The 23,913-nt window shown below is 43.9% G+C and overlaps 1 protein-coding gene across 2 annotated transcripts in view; it reads left to right on the top strand.

Moving 5' to 3' along the window:
- Positions 1–23,913, top strand: part of SLC2A9 (solute carrier family 2 member 9) — a 238,334-nt gene that overhangs the window by 139,644 nt on the left and 74,777 nt on the right. For both annotated transcript variants that reach the window (XM_074395890.1, XM_003934679.4), the window contains exon 8: positions 5,008–5,118. In XM_074395890.1, the coding sequence (XP_074251991.1) occupies positions 5,008–5,118 (111 nt within the window). The remainder of the gene's footprint in view (positions 1–5,007; positions 5,119–23,913) is intronic.

The raw sequence follows: 23,913 nt of genomic DNA, 5'->3' as shown, positions 1-23,913 counted from the left end.
TTTGTGAAGCATAAGGTGCACAGCTGTAGTCAGGGTGCAGCTGGTTCCACTGAGAGAGGCGGGAGCGTCAGCTCATTCTTCCACCTCCATTGCCAAGCTGAAGTGGGGTCTGATGAGAATGGGAGCTGGCATTGGCTTGGGGCTGTGGATCAAGCAGCTCTACTGAGAGGGAGCGGGCTTCCATGCACTGCCGGGAAGCACACAGCCCGCCCCTGGTGGAGAGGGTCTTGCTTTGCTTGGCAGCTGCAGGCAGTGATCTATGGCCGTGCCCCCGTTCCCTCTTACCTCTCAGATGATTCCACTTGCCCTTCTCCACAGGACTTAGCACCCTCCCCCTAGCATCTCTGGAAGGAAAGCAGATTCCTTCTCACCCAGAGGCAGCAGAGGCCAGTAGAAATGTTTGAGATGACCTATCCCAGTTCTGCCACTCATAGCTGGGTCACCCTTACCTGGCTGAGCCTCTGTTTCATGTCTGTTAAATGGAGACAGCAACAATAGGTAGCTCACCGGGCTGTGGTGGGAATGCAGTTAAGTCACATAGGAGATAGGTTTGGGGATTTACAATAGATAAGCCCCCTTCTTCTCCTCTGAAATTCAGAACATGTTAGAGAGGTGGAGACAGAGAGAGGCACAGGAACCAGATGGGGATGAAAATGTTAGCTCTATTTTAAGTGGAGCTGGATAAGACAGCATGGCTTCATAAGCGGCAGATAGTTCGGCACCTCCAGCCTGAAGGTGCTGAGCAAGCCACAGGCAGAAGGAGCAATCCCTGACCCCTCTTCAGGGCAAGTCTCTCTCTGGGTGGAGGCAGCAGACAGGTGTCCAGCTTCTCACAGGAGGCAGGTACAGAAAGAGCCCTGGGGATGTAAGAGGGCAGCCTCTGGCTGCATCGCTCCCTGTCCCTTGGGTTGAGAGGGAGGTGTGTTCTCTAGAGGATGCTCCTCAAATGGGAACAGGAAATAGAAGGGAAAGGAGGTCCCTACCCAACAGTAGGTGAGGCATTGGCACAGTTCCTGGAACACAGAATTTAATGAATGGGCAAGGTCTTCTCTGCACCTCAAAATAGATCATACACATCACCATTTGTTTGTGGCAACCACCTCTGTGTTTACAACTCTCTCTGTCTCTCTCTATCTGTCTCTCTCTCTCTCACACACACACAGGAAATGCATAAATGAATAGTATATATGAATTATATCTTTGCCCAGTATGTATTAGTTTTCTATTGCTTCTGTAGCAAATTACTACAATAGCTTAGCTATTATTTTGTTGAAGGATCGCCACCCACAGGGTGCTTAAAACCCCACTAGTTTATTATCTTACAGTTCTGGAGGCCAGAAATCCTAAAATCAATGTGTGGGCAGGGCCACGTTTCTTTTAGAGACTCCGGAGGGATTGTCCACTTCCTTGACATTCCAACTTCTAGATACCACCTCCATCTCTTGGCTTGTGCCCCTTTCTGCATCTGCAAAGTCAGCAACATGGCATTTGCAAATACCTCTTCCTCTCTCTGACCTCTGCTTCCATCCTTAAGCCGTCTCTCTCTGAATCTGATCCTCCTGACTCTCTCTTTAAGGACCCTGGTGATTACATCTACAGCTCACCCAGATAATCCAGGATAACCTCCCCATGTCAAGTTTCCGAACTTAACCACATCTGCAAAGTCCCTTGGGCCATGTAAAGTAGGATATTCTGTGGTTCCCAGGATTTGCATGTGAACATTTTGAGGGTGGGGGCCTGTTCTTCTGTCTACCACATCCAGAAATTATAGATTAAAGCCATACTCTTTATAAGCATCGCCTTGTTCTAGGCAAAAGTAAAAGGGGTGTTTACTCTTATGGAATCTTGACTGATCCTTAGATAAGCTGCTTTCACCAACTGTGGAGGGGGCAAAAAGGATTATGTATGTTATACTTTGTCTCTAAAACATTGTAACATGAGTTAAGAATGAAAGCTTCAGGGCATTAGAGGCAGAAACTTGAGAAAACCCAAATCCTCTCCTGCTGTCCTTACTCACTAACCTGCCACCTGCACAGTTCTTCAAAGTCCCATCCCACAGGAGGAGGCTGAAAAGAGTCACAGAGGTGCGTTCCTATCATGGTATATGTACATCTCAGATGTTCTTCTTAAGCAAGAAGGAATCACATCTCCATAGAGAGACAGAACCTTCTAGAATGATACCTGCCACTTGTTATATGCCAGTTATAACAGGTGTTGTCCTGGATGGTTTCTCTTATCATCATTAAAATTTTTACAAGAACCCTGAAAGACAAAGTATTATTACCCTTCACTGGAGAACAGAGATTCTGAGACGTGAAATTGCTTTCCTGTGGTCACGCAGGTCACGAGAGGCAGTGCTGGGGTCAGAATCCCCACTCCAGACCTTCAGAACTGCTGCTTCTGCCATGTGGCACAGGCAGGCTGGGGGCAACCTGAGAGAACAGAGCTGTGTGGTGAACAAGGTCAACACAAACACACTCCATGGGAGCTGAGGGACTCTCTGGCAGAATGCACTCTTAAGTGTCCTGGGTGCTTTCTTATTTTACAGCAACCTCAAACTGTCCAATCAAATAAGCATCAATGTGAGCAGAGGTAGAGCTGAAGGCAGTCACCTTCCCACTCTGTCAACTGGCACAGGGGAAGAGCAGTGGCTTCGTGGCACAAACAGACTAAGACCAGCAGTATGTGTGATGTCCGGGCCTCCCCCGAAGGGGACAGGGCCAGCCTGGCAGGACCCTTGCAGGGCCTGGACTAGGGGAGAGGATCTGTGGGCTGATTGCTTGCCTTTTGATGCATGAACAAATACAAGAACAAATATGGCTTTGATTGCTGTTTTTATAACTGTCCCTCACTAAACTTAGAATTTTATGCACAATGGCTCTCTTCACTAATGTCCTAAGGGACATCTATAGCAGTGTCTCTTTGGGGAAAATTGAAACGAAGCAAGATGTGGTTGTGGGGAGTGAGGAGCCCAGAAGGAGGTGCTGGCCACAACATAAAAGGACTCACATTCAGTGGGATCTAGGACTGAGAGCCTCAGGAACATGAGCTGGTCAGGCCACAGGGTTCAGAGCCACAGCTGTGAATAACACAAATGTCAGACACCTTCACATGGGTGACAATCTGGCAGCCTGAGGGCATGAAGAAGGTCCCTAGAGAACTCTGGCCATTGAAAATCAGTGAATTTGGCTGATGACCAAAAACGGCTCTTATACTTCTGGAATCCAACCCCGAAGGTGCACTGGGAATCACAGTTACCTTCTAAAGGGGAGGAGATTGTATAAACATATTCAATGGACACAGGGTTTTCAGGATAACGTTAGCTTCAGTCACAGCCCTGAGAACTATAGGAATTAGTGGATTTGTTAGGCGCTACCTCTGTACACCATGAACATGACAGCAAAGGTTCAGGCTAATGATGGAGTCTAACGTTCACTCAAGTGAGGGAAACTTGACTAAATGGGTGTAGTGGGTTTCAGTGGCATTTCTCAGGATGCCTATAACTTTATGGAGATTTACTTTCTTCACAAAAATTTAACCATCCGTAGATATAAGTAGGTCCTAAATCCTCCCCGCAACACGTGAATAATTTTTGCTAAAAACTAGTAATAAGAGAAATCTATAGAAACAAGAACTTTATCCAGAAACAAAGAGCAAAATGCAAGAGTATGGCCAGCCAACATTGGACCTGACAGACTATGACCAATGTGCTCTAACATTTCTGCTGAATTGGGATCAAACTGTTCATAAATGTTCATAAGATCTTTTAAGGCAGAATTCATCAATTAGGACAATGTGGTTTTCTACCATTCAGCAAACTCTTGGTTTGAAGAAACAGCTGTGCTGGGGAGAAACCAGACATCATTTGTGTCCAGGCTAAAACCCTCAAAGTGAATACTGAAGAGTGACAATTCTCACCCAGTTCCTAACACCTCACAGAAGCATGGCCATGTTGGTTTGACTGGGGAGGAGTAGGAATCTTCGCAGGGTAGAGTGAATTGCCTGAGGTCATGCAGCTAGCTCAACATGGAGCCAGGTGGACAAACTCCTAATCAGTGATTGTCTGATGCCCACGAGGGTCAGTTAGGATTTAGGTCTAACCTCATGTGGCAGAAACCCCAACAGAGACCTCAGCCAGATGGAAGGTTTTCTGTCTCACATGAAGTAAGTTGCTAGGGCTGGCATAGCAACTCCAAGACCACACATCCTTGTTTTCCCAGGACACACTCAATATACGTGTGTTGTCCCAGAATAGTTATCAACACTCTCAAAAGTGCTCATGTTCGGATAATAAATTACAGAACCACTGTGGTCAGTGAGGGCACACGCTAACTCTTTCTAATTTCTGGGGCCAGCAACCGAACAATTGGCCTTCATCCCAAGCCAGGGGCTTTATGTATAGTTAAATACGTTGTTCATTATACAACTCTGGGGAAAATCTTTCTCCTTGTATGCATTGTGGATTTACTATGGCAATTTTGCAGTGGATGACAGGAAAGGATTTTGTGTAGTGGGGGCCTTTTCTGGTTCTCACAAAGTTACTGAGGGTTCATGGCAGTGCTGTTCTGAAGTCACCTAGTAATCCATAAAAGGCTACTGAGGCTCCAACCATCATCTCCACCATCCTGACACAGAAAGGAGAAAGGATAAAAATGAAAAAACAAAAACGGAAGCACACTTCCTTGATGAAAAGTTTTTTTAAAAAAGAAACTTCCTGGAAGCCCTGCCACCATTGTTGTTTTTATCTCTCTGCCACACTTAGCTGCAAGGAAAACTAGGAAATATAGCCTTTTAGCTGGGCACTCCCACTAGTGCAAGAGTTCTTTTAGTAATGAAGAAAGGGAAAAGGTGAGAGGAAGGTGAAAAGTGAGCATCCACGCCACTTCACCTTGGGACTCTGAGTTTGGCAGTGAAATCCAGAGACTACATTCTACCCAAATTTGATTTAGAAAATAGATTAAGTCCTTCCACTGACCACTTTCTCTTCTCGTTCTTTCCTGCATTCAGATTTGGTTCTATACCAACAGCATCTTTGGAAACGCTGGGATCCCTCCGGCAAATATCCCATACGTCACCTTGAGTACAGGGGGCACCGAGACTTTGGCCGCTATCTTCTCTGTAAGTCAACTGACGGTTACTTTTGAGAGTGCCACAGGGGGTTACATAGCACAGTGGGAATGTTCACAAGGTCCTTTCAGGCAGGGGGGTTCCCCATCAGAATTCATCAAGGACAACGTGGTTTTCTACCATTCAGCAAACTCTTGGTTTTAAAAAAAAAGAGCTCGGATGGGGAGAAACCAGACATCATTTGTGTCCGGGCTATTGACCCAAAACCTCCAGTGAATACTGAAGAGCGACTATTCTCACCTGGTTCCCGACACCTCATGGGACAGGCAACACAGCACTGTGGGAACCCCAGGCAACAAACTGGCATCCCTTTAAAGGATCACGTCCTTTGTTGTGCCAAAGGCATCTAGATTTTAGGAGTTCATCATGCAGTTCTTCGCTGACATTTTTCCCATCTAGAGAATATTCCTTTCTACGTTTTGCTTCCCTGTCATCTTCCTTTTAATAAATAACTCCATCCTTTGAATTCTCACCTAGTCACAAGTGATGGCATATAAATGTCCCGTGAAAGAGGACCATATTGTCCCTGGGAGTTCAGATTAGAGAATTGGTGTGAGTCTCCAATTTCTTGCCCTGACTTTAAAAAGGTTTCAAAACCATCTGCCATCTCATTACCCCAGACATGTGGGAGTTTGCAAGGCAAAAAAGAAAGAACATTCCTTTCAACCACGATAATAGACAGGAAAACTTTAATAATAAGCCAACATGTTCAAAAGAAGGCATAGAACTTGTCACTTTTTCAACCTCCAATATGCAAAACAAACATCTAGTGAAGAGGAAAGTTGGGTGGCTTCAGAGCCTAGCAGAAATTTCCAAATCTTGGAATCAGACCAAACTGGATTTGAATCCTGGCTCAAGCGCTTCTTGGCTCTGTAGCACTGAGCAGTGCGCTCAACATCTCTGAGCTTCAGCTGCTCTCTTTATGAGATGTTGCATCTTTTCTTCCTTGTAGGCATGTGGTCTGTGCCTCACATTTTTAGGCACGCAGCACACAGACAGGTTCCCTTCCAAATGGAAAGAGAAAGGCTAAAATTAGAGAGTTATATTCTCTGACCTTGATGGAATAGTTCATTGATTTCCACTCTTGCTCACTGATTTGCGCTGACAGATTGATGCCCATGCAAACAGGCAGAGGCTTGCAATTGTATTTCTGACTTCTCGTTGACAGAACACTTTACTTTGCACCTTGCACTTAATGGGTCATTCTAGCAAGATACTTTTTTTTTTTTAAAGTATCATTAAAAATGTAAAGGAATGATGTTTTGTCTCTTTCCCTTTTCACTTCACTGTCTTTTTGTTAAAGGAAAACATTTCAATGTTTCACGATCTGGAAATTTCGCAAGATTCATTCTTGTTATTCTCAAGTTATAGACTTCACCGAGTTTTGTTTATTTATTTTTACTTTGAGCAAGGGAAAAACACAGTCAGTCTGAGATGAAAATTATGGGGAAAGTGCAGGAGATTTTTGTTCTTGTTTTTTATAAAGTATTTTATTGGTATTGTTAAGAAATCAATAGCAGCTTATTAGGGCAAATTTGTAAAATTCAGAAAAATAGAGAGGAACAAAGAAGAAATTACCTACAATCATAGTAACCAAGGAAGTTTGGCAAATTCTTCCCTATCTTTCTATGCATAGATATATATTTCTTACACAGTAGCACAGTAATCCTATTCTAAATACTAGCTCTAATCTGCTTTTGTTCACATAATCTGATGTCAGAATGATTCCCTATTTTATTATTATTATTATTATTTTTTTTTGTATTTTTTTTTAATTGCATTTTAGGTTTTGGGGTACATGTGATGAACATGCAAGATTGTTGCATAGGTACACACATGGCAGTGTGCTTTGCTGCCTTCCGTCCCCTCACCTGTATCTGTCATTTCTCCCCATGCTATCTCTTCCCACCTCCCCACCCCCCACCCCTCCCCCATTTCCCCCCAACAGACCCCAGTGTGTAGTGCTCCCCTCCCTGTGTCCATGTGTTCTCATTGTTCAACACCCGCCTATGAGCGAGAATATACGGTGTTTGATTTTCTGCTCTTGTGTCAGGTTGCTGAGAATGATGGTTTCCAGGTTCATCCATGTCCCTATAAAGGACGTGAACTCATCGTTTTTGATGGCTGCATAATATTCCATGGTGTATATGTACCACATTTTCCCTATCCAGTCTATCATCGTTGGGCATTTGGGTTGGTTCCAGGTCTTTGCTATTGTAAACAGTGCTGCAATGAACATTCGTGTGCACGTGTCCTTGTAGTAGAATGATTTATAATCCTTTGGATATATACCCAGTAATGGGATTGCTGGGTCAAATGGGATTTCTATTTTTAAGTCCTTGAGGAATCGCCACACTGTCTTCCACAATGGTTGAATTAATTTACATTCCCACCAACAGTGTAAAAGTGTTCCTATTTCTCCACATCCTCTCCAGCATCTGTTGTTTCCCGATTTTTTAATGATCGCCATTCTAACTGGTGTGAGATGGTATCTCAATGTGGTTTTGATTTGCATTTCTCTGATGACCAGTGATGATGAGCATTTTTTCATATGTTTGTTGGCCTCCTGTATGTCTTCTTTTGTAAAGTATCTGTTCATATCCTTTGCCCATTTTTGAATGGGCTTGTTTGTTTTTTTCTTGTAGATCTGCTTTAGTTCTTTGTAAATTCTGGATATCAGCCCCTTGTCAGATGGGTAGACTGCAAAAATTTTTTCCCATTCTGTTGGTTGCCGATTCACTCTACTGACTGTTTCTTTTGCCGTGCAGAAGCTGTGGAGTTTGATTAGGTACCATTTGTCTATTTTGGCTTTTGTTGCCATTGCTTTTGGCGTTTTGGTCATGAAGTCCTTGCCTACACCTATGTCCTGAATGGTTTTGCCTAGATTTTCTTCTAAGGTTTTTATGGTATTAGGTCTGATGTTTAAGTCTTTAATCCATCTGGAGTTAATTTTGGTGTAAGGTGTCAGGAAGGGGTCCTGTTTCTGCTTTCTGCACATGGCTAGCCAGTTTTCCCAACACCATTTATTAAACAGGGAGTCCTTTCCCCATTGCTTGTTTTTGTCAGGTTTGTCGAAGATCAGATGGTTGTGGGTATGTTGTATTTCCTGTGAGGCCTCTGTTCTGTTCCATTGGTCTATATCTCTGTTTTGGTACCAGTACCATGCTGTTTTGATTACTGTAGCCTTGTAGTATAGTTTGAAGTCCGGTAGTGTGATGCCTCCCGCTTTGTTCTTTTTGCTTAGAATTGACTTGGCTATGCGGGCTCTCTTTTGGTTCCATATGAAGTTTAAGGTGTTTTTTTCCAGTTCTGTGAAGAAGGTCATTGGTAGCTTGATGGGAATAGCATTGAATCTGTAAATTACTTTGGGCAGTATGGCCATTTTCACGATGTTGATTCTTCCTAACCATGAACATGGAATGTTTCTCCATCTGTTTGTATCCTCTCTTATTTCGTTGAGCAATGGCTTGTAGTTCTCCTTGAAGAGGTCCTTTACGTTCCTTGTTAGTTGTATTCCTAGGTACTTTATTCTCTTTGTAGCAATTGTGAATGGCAGTTCGTTCTTGATTTGGCTCTCTTGAAGTCTATTACTGGTGTATAGGAATGCTTGTGATTTTTGCACGTTGATTTTGTATCCTGAGACTTTGCTGAAGTTGTTTATCAGTTTCAGGAGATTTTGGGCTGAGATGATGGGGTCTTCCAGATATACAATCATGTCATCTGCAAATAGAGACAATTTGATTTCCTCCTTTCCAATTTGGATACCCTTTATTTCTTTTTCTTGCCTGATTGCTCTGGCTAGAACTTCCAGTACTATATTGAATAGGAGTGGTGAGAGAGGGCATCCTTGTCTAGTGCCAGATTTCAAAGGGAATGCTTCCAGTTTTTGCCCATTCAGTATGATATTGGCTGTTGGTTTGTCGTAAATAGCTTTTATTGTTTTGAGATACGTTCCGTCAATACCTAGTTTATTGAGGGTTTTTAGCATAAAGGGTTGTTGAATTTTGTCAAAAGCCTTCTCTGCATCAATCGAGATAATCATGTGGTTTTTGTCTTTGGTTCTGTTTATGTGGTGAATTACGTTTATGGACTTGCGTATGTTGAACCAGCCTTGCATCCCTGGGATGAATCCTACTTGATCATGGTGGATGAGCTTTTTGATATGCTGTTGCAATCGGTTTGCCAGTATTTTATTGAAGATTTTTGCATCTATGTTCATCATGGATATTGGCCTGAAATTTTCTTTTCTTGTTGAGTCTCTGCCGGGTTTTGGTATCAGGATGATGTTTGTCTCGTAAAATGATTTGGGAAGGATTCCCTCTTTTTGGATTGTCTGGAATAGTTTCAGAAGGAATGGTATCAGCTCCTCCTTGTATGTCTGGTAGAATTCAGCTGTGAACCCATCTGGACCTGGGCTTTTTTTGGGTGGTAGGCTCTTTATTGCTGCCTCGACTTCAGACCATGTTATTGGTCTATTCAGGGTTTCGGCTTCTTCCAGGTTTAGGCTTGGGAGGTTGCAGGTGTCCAGGAATTTATCCATTTCTTCCAGGTTTACTAGTTTATGTGCATAGAGTTGTTTGTAATAATCTCTGATGATGGTTTGGACTTCTGTGGAATCTGTGGTGATATCCCCTTTATCATTTTTTATTGCATCAATTTGGTTATTCTCTCTTTTCTTTTTTATTAATCTGGCTAGTGGTCTGTCTATTTTGTTGATCTTTTCAAAAAACCAGCTCCTGGATTTATTGATTTTTTGAAGAGTTTTTTGTGTCTCTATTTCCTTCAGTTCTGCTCTGATCTTAGTTATTTCCTGTCTTCTGCTAGGTTTTGAGTTTTTTTGATCTTGCTCCTCTAGCTCTTTCAATTTTGATGATAGGGTGTCAATTTTAGATCTCTCCTTTCTTCTCATGTGGGCACTCATTGCTATATATTTTCCTCTAGAGACTGCTTTAAATGTGTCCCAGAGATTCTGGTATGTTGTGTCTTCGTTCTCATTGGTTTCGAAGAACATCTTTATTTCTGCCTTCATTTCATTGTTTATCCAGTCGACATTCAAGAGCAAGTTGTTCAGTTTCCATGAAGCTGTGCGGTTCTGAGTTAGTTTCTGCATTCTGAGTTCTAACTCGATTGCACTGTGGTCTGAGAGACTGTTTGTTATGATTTCTGTTCTTTTGCATTTGCTGAGGAGTGATTTATTGCCAATTATATGGTCAATTTTAGAGTAGGTGTGATGTGGTGCTGAGAAGAATGTATATTCTGTGGATTTGGGGTGGAGAGTTCTGTAAATGTCTATTAGGTTTGCTCGTTCCAGGTCTGTGTTCAGGTCCTGGATATCCTTGTTGATTTTCTGTCTGGTTGATCTGTCTAATATTGACAATGGGGTGTTAAAGTCTCCCACTATTATTGTGCGGGAGTCTAAGTCTCTTTGTAAGTCATTAAGAACTTGCCTTATGTATCTGGGTGCTCCTGTATTGGGTGCATATATATTTAGGATCGTTAGCTCTTCTTGTTGCAGTGATCCTTTTACCATTATGTAATGTCCTTCTTTGTCTCTTTTGATCTTTGTTGCTTTAAAGTCTATTTTATCAGAGATGAGAATTGCAACTCCTGCCTTTTTTTGCTCTCCATTTGCTTGGTAGATCTTCCTCCATCCCTTTATTTTGAGCCTTTGTGTATCCTTGCATGTAAGATGGGTTTCCTGGATACAGCACACTGATGGGTTTTGGCTTTTTATCCAATTTGCCAGTCTGTGTCTTTTGATTGGGGCATTTAGTCCGTTGACATTTAGGGATAGTATTGTTATGTGTGAATTTGATGCTGTCATTTTGATGCTACCTGGCTGTTTTGTTGGTTAGTTGATGCAGATTCTTGATTGTGTTGCTGCTTTTTTACCATTTGGTGTGTTTTTGGAGTGGCTGGTACTGGTTGTTCCTTTATATGTGTAGAGCCTCTTTCAGGAGTTCTTGTAGAGCAGGTTTGGTGGTGATGAAATCTCTGAGTGCTTGCTTGTTCACAAAGGATTTTATTTTTCCTTCACTTATGAAGCTGAGTTTGGCTGGATAGGAGATCCTGGGTTGAAAGTTCTTTTCTTTAAGGATGTTGAATATTGGCCCCCAGTCTCTTCTGGCTTGTAGGGTTTCTGCTGAGAGATCTGCTGTGAGTCTAATGGGCTTCCCTTTGTGGGTAACCCGACCTTTCTCTCTGGCTGCCCTTAGCATTTTCTCTTTAATTTCAACCCTGGTGAATCTGACGATTATGTGCCTTGGGGTTGCTCTTCTTGAGGAATATCTCTGTGGTGTTCTCTGTATTTCCTGGATTTGAATATTGGTCTGCCTTGCTAGGTTGGGGAAGTTTTCCTGGATAATATCCTGAAGAGTATTTTCCAGCTTGGATTCATTCTCTTCATCACATTCAGGTACACCTATCAGACGTAGATTAGGTCTTTTCACATAGTCCCACATTTCTTGAAGATTTTGTTCATTCCTTTTTGCGCTTTTTTCTCTGTTCTTGCCTTCTCTTTTTATTTCATTGAGTTGGTCTTCGACCTCTGATATCCTTTCTTCTGCTTGGTCAATTCGGCTGTTGAAGCTTGTGCATGCTTCACGAAGTTCTCGTGTTGCGTTTTTCAGCTCCATCAATTCACTTATTCTCCTCTCTATGCTGTCCATTCTCGTCAGCAGTTCGTCCAATCTTTTTTCAAGGTTCCTATTTTCTTTGCGATGGGTTAGAACATGTTCTTTTAGCTCATTGTAGTTTCTTACTACCCATCTTCTGAAGTCTGATTCTGTCATTTCATCACCCTCCTTCTCCATCCGGTCTGGTTCCCTTGCTTGTGAGGAGTTGTGATCACTTTTAGGAGGAGAGGTGTTCTGGTTTCGGGAGTTTTCATCCTTTTTACGCTGGTTTCTACCCATTTTTGTGGGTTTATCCACCTGTTGTCTGTCTCTGTCCCAGGGAGTTGGAGCTTTATGAGTTTCCGTTGCACTACTGCCTTTTTTGATTTTTTTTTTTTTTTTCAGGTCGGACCCGCCCAGCTAGCAGCACGCCTAGCCTCTGCCTGCCCGCAGGGGCTTTGCTGAGCTGCTGTGGGCTCCGCCCAGCTGCCCTGAGCTCTTCCCTGTAGTCCTTTTTATATGGGCGTAGTTAGAACTGTCTGGGCAATGGTGGCCCCGCCTCTGTTATGGCGGACTCTCTCTGTTGTGGCAGGTTGCCTCGGCAACGGCGGGTTGCCTCGGCAACGGCAGCCTGCCTCCGTAGTGGTGGAGAGTCTCAGTAATGGCGGAAGCCCCTCCCCCACGGAGCCGGACCGTCCCGGTTCAGCTGTGCTTGGTTTGAAGGGCTCAACCCAGAGGGTTTCCAATTACTGTTTTTGTTTTCGTTGTTGTTGGGGGTGGAGGGGTGGGACCAACCGAGCCTGATCACCTGGCTCCCTGACTCAGAGTCTTTTCTTTTAAGTTGAACGACCCCGCGTTCCGGTCGCTTGTTGAAAAGGCGCCGGGATCTCCCGTGCTGCGACTCAGAGTCGGCTCGAACCGCGGCGCCGGCTCCTGGCGGATTTTTTGCTAGGAATCTCCTGGCCTGGCTCGCTATTTCAGATGAATGGGCTATTCTGCCGTCTCAAGGCTCTGCTCGCCAGCTAAGAGGGCTCCCAGACCAGTGGCTTTTGTACGGAGAACCGCAGCAACAGGGAGTGGTCACAGCAGCCGCGCGGGCGGAATCAGCCCCGCGGGGGCCAAAACAGCCGCACCGGCTGGGACTGCGACGCTGGCGACCCCTCTGCCTGGGTATCTCCTGGTCTGTGGGCAATAAGAGTTCGTCTGGAAATGCGGCATCCACTCACCCTCTGCACTTTCACTGGGAGCTGAAGTCCTGAGCTGTTCTTAGGCGGCCATCTTGAAAGTCCGTCCCTATTTTATTATTTTTAAGTAATTTTTGTGGAAGTATATTACATATGCAGAAAATTATGTAGATCATCACCTTCCCTGAGTTAACACTAGTGCTGAAAGATTTATCCTACTCCAATAATTTTCTGTATGATAATTTCCTTAACCATTGTCTTGAGAGTGGAGTTGAACATCTCTGCTCAGAACCTGATGGCAGTGCCATGCTTCTTGGGTTCCAATACCAGCTCTGTGTCTTTTTTTTTCAGCCCTGTGACCCCAAATAAGTTATTCAGCATCTCTGTGACTCAGTTTCCCCACTTCTAAAGGACATCATCCCTGCCTCCTGGGGATGGGCTGAGGACTGTGCAAATGAATGTACATTAAGTGATTCCATCAGTGGCTGTCAAATGGTGTGCACTCAGTAACTGGCAACTATTCTTGTCCTATTTAGGTAGATTTCCATAATTTGTGATTTTAAATAAGGCTGTGATGGACATCCTTGCAGAGGGCAGAATTTTACAGGGACGCTTGCCATCTTTTGACAGTCGAGGAAGCCAAGACCCAGAGGAGTGACTTACTCTGGGTCACACAGTCAGCTGGCTCAGAACCCAAGGGAGTGGGAGAGAGAACATCATGGGGCCCCTATTGCCCCCCGGCCGAGATCCCAAAGTGTTCTACATGGGACCTCATGAATGCTCACGTTATGCCTCAAAGTCCAATGATTGCCCTTGTTTGAAAGAGGAGCACACCGAGGAAATGGCTGCACTTCTTCTACCATTCAGCAAACTCTTGGTTTTAAAAAAGGACTTCACAGGAAGCCATTCTTATTCATTCCAGACTCCAGAAGCCACTCCTTCTCATCCCCATGCTCTGGCTAGCAGATCATTTTCCTTAAAAGCTGACAATATTGGGCAAGGTATTCCTTGGAAATACCAACCCCAGGAAGGAGGGTAAATGATTGCACAGTCCTGAAAGAGAAGGAGGGGTCCTTTCTAAAGTCAGGACTCTGAGTCACAGCCTCCGGAGAGTGCTCCTGCTGCCGCCTGTAAGTGTGGACCTGGTGGATCTCAGTCATCTGGACCATGGCCAGTTGGTTCCCTGCCATTTAACGAGCTCCCGCCAGCTCCTCCCATGGTCAGGCCGTTGACCCTGTGCTGGGGCGTATAGAGGGCCGTTGCCGTGGTGCCTGCCTGCAGGAGTTCATAGTCCAGTGCAGGAGGTTGACTATGACCCAAGGATAAATGATATCTTGCTGTTCTAGAGGTGCAAGAACCTCAGTGTGGGAGGTTCTCTGAGCAGGAAGTGATGCTTTGGAGCTTTGGTGATGGATTCATTCATGCAGACATCCATTCATTCATTCCACAGACCCCTAAGGTACACTCATATGGTGCCAGCTGTCACAGGTGAAGCTGACAAAATCTAGATAGAAAAACAAACCCAGAAACAGACAGTTACCACATGAAACACTAAGATAAGCTTCCCTCTCAAATAAGGGGTTCTGGAAGAGCTTCCTGGAGAAGGAAACCAGGAACCTGAGAGCTGAAGGACCAAGAAAAGTTAGGCGAAGGGAAGAGAAGTGCATTGGGTAGTCCGTCCCCCTTTCATCTTTTCAAAGAGCTGGAGATGCAAGGACAGATGCAGAATAGTCCATTGGAAACAGTCTTTAAAATGGTAGCATTTACCCCAATTCCTGGAAAGCCATGAGATTAAATTCAGCATGAAGCTGAGAGTGTAGAATGGAAAAATGTTCTGGGGAGAAAGAGCTTTGGCTTTAGGATGAGGCTACTGTTAATTCAAATCCTGATCACCCATTTACCAGCTGAATGGTCTTGGGAACACTGCACAGCATCTCTGAATCTATTTGCTCATCCGTAAAATGGACATAACCATGCCCATCTGTGGTAGGCAAAATAATGGCTCACCAAGATGTCCACACCATGATTACCTTACACGGCACAAAGGAATGTTGCAGGTGGTACTAATCTTGAGATAGTGAGAGGACCCTGGATGACCCAGGTGAGCGCAATATCATCACGGGGCCCTTACGAGTGAAAGAGGGAGGCAGAGGGTCAGAGTCAGAGAAGGAGATGTGGTGGTGGAAGCAGAGGCAGGAATGACGCCATTGCTAGCTTTGAGGTGAGGAAGGGGTCACAGGCCCAGGAATGCAGATGGTCTCTAGAAGCTGGAGCAGGCAGGAGCCTGCAGAAGGAACCAGCCCTGCCAGCACCATCGTGCTTCACTGCAAGGTCCACTCTAGACTTCTGAGTTCCAAACTGTAAGATAATCCACCTGTGTTGTTTTAAGCCACTGTGTCTATGGTAACTCGCCGCAGCAGCCATGGGAAACGAATAGCATCTGACAGAATTATGGAAACAAAATCCAAACTGTGTGAAAGCCATTCTTCCGTTCCTGACAGAGTGTCAATATAAAGTAAATTCCTTGCCCCTTCCAAAGTTTATGTATATATATGTAGCATATTTATATATATATTATAATATCATGTTATAATTTATACATTATAATTCCATATTATATTTGTATATAAATATACATATTTGAAAATAAGAAAATAAAAATATACAAATATATATTTATATATGATATATAAACATATATTCTCTATTAATAACATAAATATATGATACATAAATATATGTGTTTATTACATATATAATTATATATAAATATATTATCTTGTTTTCAAATAGACAAATTTATTACACTTATAATTGTATATATAAATATATATGTATTACCTTGTTTTCAGATATACATATTTAAATATATTGAAAATGTATTACCTTATTTTCAAATATACATATTTGAAATGTATTTGAAAACAAGATAATACATATATATTTATATATACAGTTATATGTGCAATAAACACACACATATATATATACACATATTTCATCCAGCCCTTTGAAGTGATTGCCTATCCAAAGAGATTTTCCAATTTTTTTCATTCCTCTTATGAGATTTTTGCAGTCTATTAAAATGGCTCAGAAGGCTAATAAAACTGAGACGGGAAAGACATCTTTGCTCATTTGATTTGCAATTAATTTTGGCTCAGGGCATCAGTCATCAGCTTGAGCAACCATAAACCATTGCCATCTTTCAGAAACAGCTGGTTTTCCAAATTGATTTGCTTGGCACCGAGTTAACTCACCGAGTGAACTTCCAGTGAGCATCATTCAGGCAATGTAGGGCAGGGGCTTTGTGGAGTGAGAGTTTACTCTTGAGAAGCACAGACTCTGTGCTTTTACAAATCAGGAGTCAGAATTCACAGACAGTCATTCTTAATCATTGCAGTAAGTTTTCATAATTGTCAAGAATGGAATATGCTATTGAGTTGCAGTTAAAAAAAAAATCCTTATGGTTTCTGTTGCCTATAGTCCCTGCTGCTTCCCAATGAATTCCACAATTTCAGAATTAAAAGCCTCAGAGTTTACTGCTGGAACTTGGGACACTGGTCCAGCACGTGTGAGAGGAGAACGTTGAAAACAGAGAAAGCAGGGTGATATAGGCTCTGTGTCATACACACGTTGTCACCCGCACCTGCTAGCTGGGTGACCTTGAGCTAGTCATTTAACCTCCCTGATCCCCATTTTTCTATTAGGGAAAGTGGCAATAATAACAGACCTAAACCTCAACAGGAATTGTCATGCTAATCATACTTTAATTCACAGTGCTTGGCATAGAGAAGATTCTCAATAAATGTTAACTGTTGTTATGGGTTGAATTGCACCTCCTCCAAATGCGTATGTTGAAGTCCCCAGTACCTCAGAATGTGACTTGAATTGGAAATAGGATCATTGCAGTTGTAATTAGTTAAGCTAAGATATGGTCATATGGGAATAGGCTGGCCCCCAATCCAATACAGTAGTCCTTATGAAAAGAGGAAGTACGGCTGGGCGTGGTGGCTTATGCCTGTAATCTCTGCACTTTGGGAGGCTGAGGCAAGTGGATCACAAGGTCAGGAGACCAAGACCATCCTGGCTAACCTGATGAAACCCTGTCTCTACTAAAAATACAAAAATTAGCAGGGCATAGAGGTGTGTGCCATCCTAGCTACTCAGGAGGCTGAGGCAGGAAAATCGCTTGAATCAGGGAGTTGGAGGTTGCAGTGAGCCAAGATTTCACCACTGCACTCTGGCCTGGCGACAGAGCGAGACTCTGTCTCAAAAAAAAGGTGGGGAGGGAGGTGGAGAATTTAGATGCAGACACACACACAGGCAGAACACCCACTAAAAATTAGAGTTGTGCTGCCCAAAGCCAAAACACACTAGAAGCCAGGAGAGGGCCCTGGAACAATCCCTTTCCTAGCGCCCCAGAGGCAGGGCCTTGCAGACACGTTGACCTTGGACTTCAGCCTCCAGAACTGTGAGACAAAGCATTTCTATTGCTGGAGCTGCTCTGTCTGTGGGGCCTGATCATGGCAGCCCTGGGAAACTCACAGTTATTCTTGTTATTAATATTCCTGAAGAGAAGCAGACACGAACAATGCCAAAGATGTGCTGATGCCTCTCAGAAAAAGCCTAGAGGAGGAGACCAAGGCCAGGGTGTTTCTTCCTCCAGCATTCAGCAAGTACTCACTGGGGCGCCTGCTCTGTGCCAGTGGGCGAAACAGGCAAAGGTCCCTGCTGTGGAGGAGAGCTCCTCCTGGGGGCACAGACAGTGTACCAAGGGAGTACCCCACCCATGTAGTGTTTCAGAAGGTGAAGGATATTATGAGAAAACAGTAGAGCAGAGAAAGGGGAATGGAGAGGTGGGGGCAGGTTGCCATCTTAAATGTGGTCAGGCTCCAGGTGAGCCCAGATGTCTGGGAAGAGCAGGCAAAAGAAACAGATAAAAGGAAAACCTTTGGGAAAGAGGGACAGTGAACCTGAGCAGCTCGAAGGCAGATTAATTCAGGGCAGCAGAGGGCACGTAGGGTGGGTAGGCCACCTATCAGGAGCTGCAACCTTTGGTAGAGGGACAAAGCCAGCCAAAATGTCACTATAGGAATTGAACCAGGAAACCAACCCCTGGCCTCATTCTCTTTCTTCTGCCTTCTGATTTCTGACCTCTGATTTCTGATTTCTGCAGAAACCTCTCAGTGGTCAGAGGGCAGGGAGCTTGTTGATTTGAGCCTGTGAGTCTCCCTGTAGGGCAGAGAGCAAGAATCGGAGAGATGACAGGAGTGTCTGCAGCAGGCCAAGGCAGGAGCGGGGATGTGTCTGCCGCTTGAGGGACCAAGGGGCTGGTGGCGGGGGATGCGTGGGGCTTGAGGGGATCCAAATATGGTTTGCAAATATTTTCTCCCATTTTGTAGGTTTTCTGTTCAGTCCGTTGATTGTTTTCTTTGCTGCCTATAAGGCTTTTAGTGGACAGGGGTGTTAAAAGGAGAATGCCAGGTCATGCTTTAAATCCCTGTGGCTGCTGACAAAATAGATAATGACGGAGGGTGATGGGTAGAAACAGAGAGTTGTCACGAGACTTGGAGAGAGGCTGGTTTTCCCTGTGAATTATCAGATCGACACGTGTTCTAGAACTGGAATCAAAAGGACTGAGCTCAGTTAATCTCCCTTGACAGGCATTCCTTTTTCATTGATAAATAATGATTCTACGGCATTTCTATAGGTCACAGACTAGAAGAAACTACACCCTTCATCCACTAAAATATTAGAGCAAGTCCCCAGTTTATTTGACAAGGGTTACAGGTCCTTAGGAGAAAGGGGGGTTACAGCCAGCAGAGGCAGAGCTAGATTTTCCCCTTGGCTCCCTACCCAAACCACCTGGAAGCATGAGTGGCCACCTGAGCTCAGCGTGATCTGGGCAGCACCCCTAGATCTGAGAAGTTAAAACTCAGGCTAAATGGCTGTTCATGTTCAGAGCTTATTGTTCCAAAAGCATTAGTGTTAGCATTGCCTGAGCAGGGAGCAGGCAGAGAAGTGAGGACCCTCCTTGATATGTTTTGGCTGTGTCCCCACCCAAATCTCACCTTGAATTACAGTTCCCATAATCCCCATTGTCATGGGAGGGACCTGATGGGAGGTAATTTAGTCATGGGAGCAGTTATCCTCATGCTGTTCACATGATAGTGAGTGAGTTCTTACAAGATCTGATGGCTTTATAAGGGGCTTCTCCCTTCACTTGACTCTCATTCTTCTTCTGCCACCATGTGAAGAAGGACTTGTTTGCCTCCTCTTCCACCATGACTGTAAGTTTCCTGAGGCCTCCCCAGCCCTGTGGAACTTTGTCAATTAAACCTCTTTCCTTTGCTGCTATAAAGAACTACCCAGTCTTGAGCAGTTCTTTAAAGCAGCATGAAAATGGGCTGATACATTTCTGGTTATGACAGGTCATCCTCATGGGGTGGGGACTGGGTGGGGATGAGGAAGGAGAGAAGCAGAGCCAGTGCCCCAGAATCCCCAAGCAGAAAAGATGTTGTTTTACCCTGGAAACCCATTCCCTGCAGTCCCAACTCCCACCCACCCGAAGCTCTGGACAGTATCTTTTAAGTAAGTAGCTCTGTTTTTGAGTTTGGCCAAGGACATACCCACAAGGCCATTCCTGCAGCTCGCCCTCTGACTCTTGGGATGTGCTCCTGAGTCTTTTACTTCCCACCAATTTTTTCCTAATTTCCTCCCGCTTCCTCTGATAACATCCTTTGGCTCCCTTGTATCTGGACTGGCCCCACCAGCTACTCACCAAAAGAAAGTGAGGATGTGGCTCATGGGGTGCAGGTGGAGACAGCACAAAGCACCCTCTTGTGTCAGTTCTAAGTGGTGGCTGTTCCCACCATCCCCTGCCCTCTGCTGACTCGATGCTCCTGGTATGAAAGCCCTGGTTCTTTTTTTTTTTTTTTTTTTTTCTGAGACAGAATCTCGCTCTGTTACCCAGGCTGGAGCACAATGGCACAATCTCAGCTCACCGTAATCTCCGCCTCCCAGGTTGAAGCGATTCTACTGCCTCAGCCTCCTCAGTGACTGGAACTATAAGCACGCACCACCACGCCCGGCTAATTTTTGTATTTTTGGTAGAGACAGGGTTTCACCATGTTGGTCAGGCTGGTCTTGAACTCCTGACCTCAAATGATCCATTCACCCTGGCTACCCAAAGTGCTTGGCATGGTGCCCAGCTGGAAGCCCTGATTTCTAAGCCATCTGGACATTCGGTGTCTTTTTCTCTGCTCCTTGAAGAACTAAATTTTTTTTCCACTTGCCCAAATTTGAGAACTATTTGAATGTATCCTCACAAACCTGTTTAGAACCACCTTTTACTTTATTCTGAGTAGGGTAAGAGGATGAGGGGGTATGCTTCACTTAGAAGCTGCAGAAGCTATGGCCTCAAGCCAAGGTTGTAAAGTAACCCAGGAGGAAAAGACATCTACAGGACTGGAGAACCTGGAGACGCCTGTCTGCTGCCGGCCTGTCCTTCCAGCCCAGTTGGCCCCAGCACACGTCTGTTTTGCACTTTGGTTGAAATATCTCAAGACGTTTTAATTTGTTACACTTAGAGATCGTGGGCCACCCTGGAATAATTATGTAAAAGGCAACTCTCATTTCTCATACCTTTGGCCCAAACAAATTTACAGCTTTTATGCACATTCATCTTTTAAGCAGAAATTTTCAAAAAAGTTTATAGTTCAATGAATTATTCTCTATTTTTAATTTAGAGAGAGCCTGTCTCAAGCAGAAAATTATTTGGCACTCTGTCCTCTGAACATAAATTTGAAAATTTCACTAACTTGCAATAACCACAGCTTTCCAAGGTCTTGGCTTCTTTTCAGAGAGAGATCTGTGAAAGTAGAGATTAACATTTGCATGTTTTAAACAGAATTACTAGCAGCTGAAAGTAATACTGGAATGTGACGTTTCTTTTCTTTCTTTTTTTTTCTTTTTTCTTTTTTTTTTTTTTTTTTACATTGCAACATATTTAATAAGAAAGAATTGGAGACAACTAAAATTTGTAACATGAAGTAGATGGAATAATGTACCTTGACCTTCTTTTCTCTGCCAAGGGAGCTGAGTCAGTGATAATCACACCATTCCCTCTCCTTTCTCCTATCCTTTCGTTGCTAAAACTTTGATAGTAACCCGCTTCTGACTGGAAAGTCGATTGCTCCCGTGTCAAAGGGTTCCTCAGGAGCTCCTCTTATATACACTTTATTTAATCATGAGAAATATTGTAATACACATTGAATACTATATAGACAAAGAGCAATGTGTCAAGATTAGGAAACAGGAGGGATGCCTGGGGGGCTGGCCCTCATCTGGGCCACATCTTGCCCCAGCATTTACATTTCTCTCTGAAAGAGTTTCAGTTGTCTCCACCGCTTTGGCTGAGTTATTAGGGGAAGCCTCGTAGAGTTGCTTTAACATGTGAATTTGAAAGAGAGAGAGAGTGTGTGTCCTGCGTCAGGTTTAAAGAAACGGCGATGGTAGTTGTCATTCGTTCAACACGGTTAGTGGTTGCTCAGTGGAGTACCGCTCAAGTCAAGCCTGTTGAGAAAATCACAGCAGCTGACTGAAGAGGGCGCTCTTGTCTTTGGCTGGGCTCCCTTCGGGGCGCAGTCAGATAGGACGTCCTGAGGGTGCCAGGGCCCAACAACAGGGCTCCCTCTGGTAGGCTTCTGGGGCCCCTGTGCACAGTAAGTCCACAAGACCCACAGACCCAGAAGGATCAAGCCAGGCAAGGACAGGGATTAGGCAGATCGGCAGAATCAGAAAAGGCCCCAGCCTGGAGTTGGACATGGAGAATGGGGCATCTTCTATGATCACAAGGCTCACCCTTGCACAGGAATGAACTCACGCAGGACACTGTACCCCTGAGAAAGTCAGGAACTCCTGCCAAGCACTGAGTACCACGTGCAGTTTATACAGAGAGATGTTCACAGGGAATACAACATGCACAAAAAGCAGTAAACCAAGTGTATGTAAAATAATGTATGTAAAATAACGTAAAAGCACATTAAATCAGATTTGGAAGCTGTAATTGGGATACATTTGAAATAAATGAAATTTTAGGCAATATTTTCCTTCCCTCCAGTTCTTCCTTTTTAAAATTGTGTTTATTGACATATAATATTGTACATATTTGGGAGTACCTTCCTTCTATTTTTACATGCATTCAGTTGTTAGCAGACAACATTACAAGCCCTGCCCTTCATCAGACATTAGCTCCTTGTATTGGTTTGTCCAGGCTGCCAAAACAACATACCACGAACTGTGTGGCTTAAACAGCAGGAATTTATTGTATTACAGTTCTCGAGGCCAGAAGCCTGAGAGCAAAGCATCAGCAAGGCTCATTTCTCCTGAGGGCCGTGAGGGAGGATGTCCCGTGCCTCTCTCCCAGATTCTGGGAACTTGCAGGTGATCTTTGGTGCTTCTTGGTTGGCAGAAGCATCATCCCAACCCCTGGCTCATCTTCACATGGCATTCTGTCTGTGTATGTGTTTTTTGGTTTTTGGATGTTTTCTTTTGTTTTGTTTTTTGAGATGGAATGTCTCACTCTGTCTCCCAGGCTGGAATGCAGTACTACAGGCTCAGCTCACTGCAACCTCCGTGTCCCGGTTCAAGCAATTCTCTTGCCTCCGCCTCCTGTGTAGCTGAGTGTAGCTGAGATTACAGGCATGCACCACCATGGCCATCTAATTTTTGTGTATATATGTATATATATGTATATATATATACATATATATATATGTTTGGTAGAGATGGGGTTTCACCATGTTGGCCAGGCTGGTCTCGAGCTCCTGACCTCAAGTGGTCCACCACCCCCATCGCCCCTTGGCCTCCCAAAGTGCTGAGATTACAGGCGTCTGTGCAGGTCTGTCTCTGTGTCCACACTTTCCCTTTTAACAAGAACACCAGTCATCATGGATCAGGGCCCATCCAAATGATGTCATTTTAACTTAATTACCTAAAAATAAAGACCCTATTCCCAAATAAGGTCACATTCTTAGGTATGGGAGATTAGGATTCCAACATTTCATTTTCTGAGAGGATGCAATTCAGCCATAAAGCTCCTCAAGGGCAGAGACTCCTGGCTCCATCTTGTCCATGCCCAAGTGCCGTTGGAGGCTCTCAGTGACCACAGGCAGCTCGCACAAATGAAGGGAGAAAAACTCTGGGAGCATATGCATATGCTTTTGATAAATGTGGATGTGTATTTGCCTCCGAAACACTGGAGAGAGGAAGTAGAACAGAAGGGTTAAGAGCAAGACTCTGGAGCCAGAGTACGTAGACTTGAATTCTGACTCACTGTGCAACCTCGGCCAGGTTGCTAAGCTTCTCTGAGCCTCAAGTTCTGGATATAATAGTGGATGACAATAGCACCCAACCCGAGAAAATGTTATCAGAATTAAGTTATTAATATATATAAAGTATTCAGAACCATTCCTGGTACATAGTAAGGGCTGTAACGATGTCCAAACATTGGAATGAAGACAGCATGAGACTGGCATAAGGACAGCCTCACAGATCAATGGAACAAATGGACAGAATGGAGTCTAGAAAACAAAAAGTTGCTAACGTAATTCAATGAGGAAAGGATAGTCTTTTCAACAAATAGTGTCATAAAAAGTGGATATCTAAATGAAAAAAGTGAATGGCAACCCTTATTATACCATATAAAACATTAACCATAAAATGGACCATGTATCTAAACATAAAAGCTAAAATCTAAAATTTCTAGAAACAGAGGAGAAAGTTTTGCCACATTAGGATAGGAAAGATACAGAATCACAAACCATTTTTAAGTGATAAATTGGATTTCGTCAAAATTAAAAACTGACTATTCAAAAGGAGATAGAAAAGTAAGTCACAGACATGGAGAACATACCTATAAAACACATTGGAGAGGGGACTTGAATTCAGAATAAAGAAAGAACTCTTAAAACTGAAGAAGACCCACT

This window comes from Saimiri boliviensis, chromosome 3 (genome assembly GCF_048565385.1).
Source record: "Saimiri boliviensis isolate mSaiBol1 chromosome 3, mSaiBol1.pri, whole genome shotgun sequence".
Classification (NCBI taxonomy): Eukaryota; Metazoa; Chordata; class Mammalia; order Primates; family Cebidae; genus Saimiri; species Saimiri boliviensis.
Note: the sequence above shows the minus strand (reverse complement) of the source record. Positions and strands in the feature narration are given on the sequence as shown.